This window comes from Haliotis cracherodii, unplaced genomic scaffold, assembly GCF_022045235.1.
Source record: "Haliotis cracherodii isolate W230 unplaced genomic scaffold, xgHalCrac1.p SCAF_10, whole genome shotgun sequence".
Taxonomy (NCBI): Eukaryota; Metazoa; Mollusca; class Gastropoda; order Lepetellida; family Haliotidae; genus Haliotis; species Haliotis cracherodii.
The window spans coordinates 4,066,107-4,072,324 of record NW_027266265.1 but is presented as its reverse complement, the minus strand read 5'-3'; the positions used below and the strand labels follow the sequence as shown (position 1 = coordinate 4,072,324).

The following is a 6,218-nucleotide window of genomic DNA, read 5'->3' as shown; positions in this document are numbered from 1 at the left end:
TCTAGTACTGACTTACTCTGGTTGTATTGAGTTAAACTTAGTAGCTAGGGTTTGCAATACTCCGTTATTCTAGTAATTCGTTGATAACCAACCTTCCCGTGATTGTCTATTTTTGTAATTTTGGTATTTCCTTGCTCAGTCAAAGTGACTAAATCTTTGGTCTATTAGACTAGTTTGATGTTCAGACCTTCTCGTCTATTTTATTGTCCAAAGTAGTTAAGTACCTCGGTATAGAACCACCTCAGGATTATGGAACCACTCAGGATTATGGAACCAAGATGGCGGCACATCCTCTGTGACGTCACTTCCGGTCACGTGACCTACGCAGTGCATGATGGGACTCTGCGCGTGCGCCTCCAAGATGGCGTCGCTTCCGTTTCCGGTGGCGTGCGCCTCCAAGAGGGCGTCGCTTCCGTGTCCGGTGGCGTGCGCCTCCAAGAGGGCGTCGCTTCCGTGTCCGGAGGCGCGCGCCTCCAAGAGGGTGGCGCGCGCCTCCAGGGGGTGGCGGTGGTGGAGGGAGGGAGGGAGGGAGGGAGGGTGGTGGTGGTGAAGGGAGGGAGGGAGGAAGGAAAGGAGGAGGAGACGGGTTCATGGTATGGGTGGGTGGGTGGGAGGGTCGTCAAAGCAAAGGAGGAAAGTTGTCTTTCGGGAGAGATGGGTGGCCCTGAAAAGGGCCGTTGGAAAACAAACTGGAAACTGGAAACTGGAAACGACAGGAAACGTCAGGAACACTGGAACACTGGAACACTGGAAAAACTGCAAACGATGGGACACTGGTAAAAAACAGTGGGGTAGCATGGCCCCATGCGTTAGTCACTTTGTTCAGATGATCTCTCTTCTTCATCCTCTACTTCCATCTCATCCTCGGACTGAAGGTGTCGTCGGCGCTTTGAAGCGTGCTTTCTTGAGAGGCTTCTGGTCCGTTTTCTTTTCTCTACAAGAGGTGTGATGTCCGCCCGGAGTTGTGCGAGGCATTCTTTTAGGTCGAGGACATCGACGTGCACGTCTTCGATGAGATGAACCACTTGTGTCACGGGTGTCACGGGTGCCACGGGTGTCACGGGTGTCGACGTGGACGGTGTTGCTGACGTTTTCTTTCGACTGGGTTCTGGGCAATCTGCAGCGAAATGACCCAGGGCTTGACAGTTGTAACAGTGGTCCAGGCGATGGGAAGTCTTCTTTCGACTGGGTTCTGGGCAATCTGCAGCGAAATGACCCATGGCTTCACAGTTGTAACAGGGACCCAGGTTCCGATTCTCCTGCTTCTCTTGACTGTTCATCTTCGGACAGACATAGTGACGGTGACCTTGAGTGCCACACTCGAGGCATGTCACTTCAGGGCAGTACAGGTAACTGTGACTGTCGGTCTGGCACTTCATACAACTGTATCGAGCTGGCATGATGGGTTTCATAGAATGCAGTGTGTGTGTGTGTGAGTGGCTTCGCTCTTGTTTTGTTTTTTATAGGAGAGTCACTGACACCCACCCTCCTGATTGGTTCCCCAGGCCGCACCCCCGATTGGTTCGTTTCGGGGCCTGGTCTGCACCTCGGTTTTCCAAAACGGACCGACCCCTGTGTTTCTTTTCCATAGGAAATGGATTTTACCATGGGAGAGAAAGCACAACCCCGGTTCGACCATTCAGAGTCCCGCATGACCCGAGCGCGGTCTCTGATTGGTCGACAACCCAGGCTTCGGATTGGTCCGATTTCGATCCGGTTTTTTTTTTTTTTATCGGGGTGTGCATTTCGATCCTGTTTTGTTTTTCTTCATCCTACAGACCACAGAACACGACTATGAGTTTTTTAAAAAAAAATTAATCCCCTCGCTCACATGAACCAACACCACAAAACAAAAAGTCACAGGATGAGGGGGACCGTCCCTGTGACTTTTGTGAACACTGGGGGTATGAACGTCTGTACACTTTGAAAAAAGAAACGTTGTCACTTGGGGTGAACAAGACACTCGACTCTTCTCTTCCGTGCTTCTTGGGACACCAAACGTCTGTATTTTTCGTTCACTTCTCCATCAGGACAAAACACACACAAGTATTCGCAGGGCACTTTGGCGTGCTTCAGATGTTCTTTCCAGGGTTGGTCTGTGGCTTCCCATTGGCGGAGTGCCACACCGCAGCAATAACAGGTCACACAGTCACCTTGTCCTGGATAGAAATAGCCAGCCATGGCCATGTCATACGGGGTCTGGGTCATCTGTTGAGGCCACGTTTTAAAAGATCTCAGACGTTCTTGAAATGAATCATAGTGAGGATGAGAAGGATGACACAGGGTGTAAGAAGGAAAAGGTCCCTCCAGAATGTCACTGAGTCGCCACGTGTCGTCCCTAAAGAGGGAACGTTTTCTCGCTTCTTGTTCTCTCGCCTTTTCAGACACCCACTCGGAATCGGTGACGACATCTCGGGAGGATGACATGGCATTCATAGAACGTCTTTGCTCCATGATGACGGTGACTTCACTGAAAGAAGGTCTGAGGGTTCGCCTGCTTTTATGAAACTCTCCACCCTACTCCCTTCCACGGAAGGTCATGACCTTAGCTTCCACCTCCTCCACCTCATCACGTGACGTCATCCTGTGTTTGGGTTGACGGACACACGGCATGATTCGTGACACGATCCATGACATGACATGGTACACGGGGAGGGGGTGTGGGGATCGATGCGTACTGGAATGACCGACACCAGGCAGCTGATCTTTCAAGCATGGCCTTTCTCTTTTATCTATTTTTTATTTTAATTTTACACTTGGGTGTGCACTGACATGACAGATGCACAGACAGACGGACAGACAACGTCAACGACATCTCAACTCAACCTCTACCCTCGGTTCGGCACTCTATTGGAGTTGAGATCAATCAAGACACAAAGAGTCAGTTCAATCAATCACTGTTTAATCATGAAAAAAACCAATCACAACCAGATACAACGGAAATACGAAAAGTCAATGGAGGAGGGAGTGCTTTGCATGTCCCTACAACAACCACAACAACAACAACAATAACGCGACAACGTTTTCCTCTTCCATCTTCAAGCCCATAAGAGGTGGTCCTCCCTCAACCCTGTGAGAGGTCCATCCGTTCAACACGTACAGTCTATGGTCTCCCTGAAACAGACATGACACATCACTTGATCACGGTTGCAGCTTACGTGTTGACAAGTTCTTCGAGTGAAGAGGAGGATCACCATAAGATGTGATCCTCAGCAGATGTGATAGGCATGTGTCATTATGCGGTCATAGGTCAACATACTACAAGTACAGTCTATGAGCTCCAGACCACAGGTATGACACATCACTTGCCCGCTGTTGCAACTGATGTATCTTAACATGTTGTTGTGTCGGCAAATATGACATCCGCGTTGTAGGGGAGTGAGTTGAGCTTCTCCATAAGGATTCAGGTCAACGTCGTTGTCATCAACATCATCATCATCTTCATTATCGTCGCAAACCAGGGGCGTACCTGAGGAGTAGACATGAACATCTTCCGGGGATGTTGGTGACCAAGAAGCCTCAAGCAGGGGGAGCGTGTCCAGATCCATGGAAGGGAGAGTGGCCAGCTTGAGCGCTTCATGATCCTCACGGTCACCCGTCGCCATCGTCACAGCAGGGGCATTGGGTGAATAAGTGGGCTCCCGAGGGGTTTGTTCCCACCACTGTTCTAGCACGCCCTGGGCTGAACTGACATCAGGGGTCCTGTCAATCATAGGACAGAGTCCATTTATCATAGGAATAGGTCATGAATATGAATCACATCAAGAATGACTGAGACAAAGAAGAGCAAGGGTACTTACAGCTGTTCTTGAGGAGAGATCTTCAGAGATAATTTCTTCCGTGATCGTCTTTTTGCAGGCGTTGCAGGTTTCAAAAAGGATGTCCCCATCGTTTCGATGTCTGTGGTCGCTGCAGCCGTTGTTGCTGTTGCTGCTGTGGTGGTGGTGGTGGTGGGTGTTGCTGCTGCTGTGGGGATCACAACGACTGTGGGCTTGCTTGTCTTTTTCTTCTGGATCTTCTTTATCGTCTTCTTCGATGTGCCTTTCTCGGGTTCAGTCAGCTTCCTCATCTTTGAACGTATCTGTTCGCACATCAGGTTGTCGCCCTTCGCACGTAACTTGGCGTACGCGTCGTCGGTCTTCATCTTTAAACACAGCAAGTCGTACACTTCACCCCACAGTTCAGCAGTCATGTCACCGTTCCCATCTCCACTGCTTCCTTGGCCACTCATGTCGCTTCGTGTCTTGTCATTCAATCGTTTCGACATGATGTTGTCCGGATGTTCTGTTCGTTGTTGTTTCTTTCCAAGTCTTCACGGAGGTGTGTCAACACTTGATGGTACTCTCTCCAAACACGTGTTTCTTCCAGATAAAACGCCAACAACCAACACAACGTGAGGAACATCAATCAGAGGGGGGCGATGTGGTTGCTTGGTCCGTTCAGTGAAAAGTGATGACCGGAGAGCATCGGGCGTATTAAAAGCCACGGAGGTCCTGCTTTCTGATTGGTCCGTTCCGGTGTCTGGTCTGAGTCTCCATTTTTCCAAACTGGACCGACCCTTGTGTTTCTTTTCCATAGGGTTAGGCTTGTAGCGTGAGAGAGAAAGCACAACCTCGGTTCGACCAATCAGAGCCCACCATGGCTCGAGCACGGTCTCTGATTGGTCGACAACCCAGGCTTCGGATTGGTCCGATTTCGATCCGTTTTTTTTTTCTGTAAGGGGTTCATGTCGATTCAGTTTCGATCCCCTTGTCATGAAAAAAATTATAGAAAGTCGTCTCTGTACCCAAAGGGGAGCGTGTCTACAGGTAGGCCTGTGGTTTCGTCGTAGACGACACGTCGCTTGTCGTACACGGTACGATAGTCTTTTCGGGTGGGGCGGGTCACGAGTGCGTTTTCGTGCCGAGGTCCTTTTCGAATGATCTGATGAGGGTAATCCAAACTGATTTTCTCTTCCTCCTCTTTCCCAGACCGTTGTCCCAGTATCAGTCCTTTCATGGTGTCAAAGTTGAGATGCCGTTGGTTTCGGTAATTCAAAGTGAACCCTCGCACTTTGCAGGTCGTGCGCGTTCCATCGGGTCTGGGGTTCATTAACTCATAGCCATAGTTTTTGGGACCTCCTGACACAAACGTCTTGATGGTGTTTCCGTCCAGTTCATCCGTAAACTCACCCAACGAATGACCCAGCTCTGGATTCGCGTCGTGGGGTCGATGAATGTAAATGACGCTGTCCGTGTCAAAGTACAAGACCCTGCGGCCCACCAGGGCAAGGGTCTCGTACAGCTTGAGACGTGCTTGGGCGGTGACCCAAGCAGCGATGGCGACATTGAAATGAGAATGAGGGGTTTGGAATTCTTTCCGCTGGGTATAGGTCACATCCACCATGTGTTCGTTGACAACGGTCACATCCTCGATGGTATTGCGGTCATCCCTCCACAAGGCAAAGTACTGTGCAGGATCGTTCATATAGACGTTCTGACTGTAGTCTACCCGTTGCCCAAACTTGCCCCAGAGCGAATTCAGTTGCATCTTGGCAATCGTGCGGCGTCCTGGATTTTTTTCGATGCGGTCCTTGTCCAACCGAATGCCTTCTTTGTCGTAGATCTCCTGGATGTAAGCGTCGTGATCCGTACATCCTTCGGGGTATCCGCTGGCTTCGAGCTTCTCCTTGAAATGTCGATCGATGTAAGTGTCAAAGAGTCCCACTTGCTGGGTGTCGGGGTCATGCTGTGCAAAGGTGTCAAAATGCCAAACGTCGTAGATCTGAAGCACCCGGTAGTCATACTTCTTCACGGCTTCCTGGAGTTCTACGGTGGCGTACGTCCCCACCCATGACCTCTCTTCGTCCGTGTGCTCGCAGGGGGAGTCTGACCGGGTATCGGCACACGTACGGCACAAAGGACAGAGCAGTTTGCCGCCCGATCTGTAAGGCAGTAGCGGATGGTAGAGTCGTTTCGGGGGTAGGACACGGCATTGGATCAGGCCTTTCAGTTCAAACAACGTGTCCACAGGGGGTTGATGGAGAAGGGTCGGGTGTCCCGTGGGAAACGCTCCGGTCTTACAAATGTAGGGATAAAGGGAACAAATATCAATGTACTTGATGGTTTCACCTTCTTGGGCTTCGTAGCATAATCGCATGGCATTGGTGCGTCCTCCATAGAAGGCGTCGCGAGGGTTGAGCGGCCCGGGGACGTGACGACAGTGGGGTCCCTGCAAGA

The 6,218-nt window shown here is 50.6% G+C and overlaps 2 protein-coding genes across 2 annotated transcripts; both read right to left on the bottom strand.

Annotated features, from left to right (window-relative positions):
* Nucleotides 1–809: 809 nt before the first annotated feature.
* Nucleotides 810–1,412, bottom strand: LOC139445379 (uncharacterized). Its single transcript, XM_071226521.1, has one exon. The coding sequence runs from the start codon at nucleotides 1,410–1,412 to the stop codon at nucleotides 810–812; it is 603 nt and encodes a 200-aa protein (XP_071082622.1).
* A 1,563-nt stretch (nucleotides 1,413–2,975) lies between these two features.
* LOC139445371 (uncharacterized) lies at nucleotides 2,976–4,689 on the bottom strand. The gene is made up of 3 exons (XM_071226509.1): nucleotides 3,801–4,689; nucleotides 3,470–3,702; nucleotides 2,976–3,114 (listed from the first exon to the last, which is right to left on the bottom strand). Exons 1-3 carry the CDS (start codon nucleotides 4,265–4,267, stop codon nucleotides 3,104–3,106), a joined length of 711 nt encoding a protein of 236 aa, XP_071082610.1. The 5' UTR covers nucleotides 4,268–4,689; the 3' UTR covers nucleotides 2,976–3,103.
* Nucleotides 4,690–6,218: the final 1,529 nt, after the last annotated feature.

Bases quoted from the DNA above. Each gene is read 5' to 3' on its own strand.
- LOC139445371 (XM_071226509.1), bottom strand. From the start codon at position 4,267: ATGTCGAAACGATTGAATGACAAGACACGAAGCGACATGAGTGGCCAA. The intron at 3,703-3,800 runs GTAAGTACCCTT...TATGATTGACAG, and splicing joins ATCTCTCCTCAAGAACAGCT to GACCCCTGATGTCAGTTCAG.
- LOC139445379 (XM_071226521.1), bottom strand. From the start codon at position 1,412: ATGAAACCCATCATGCCAGCTCGATACAGTTGTATGAAGTGCCAGACC.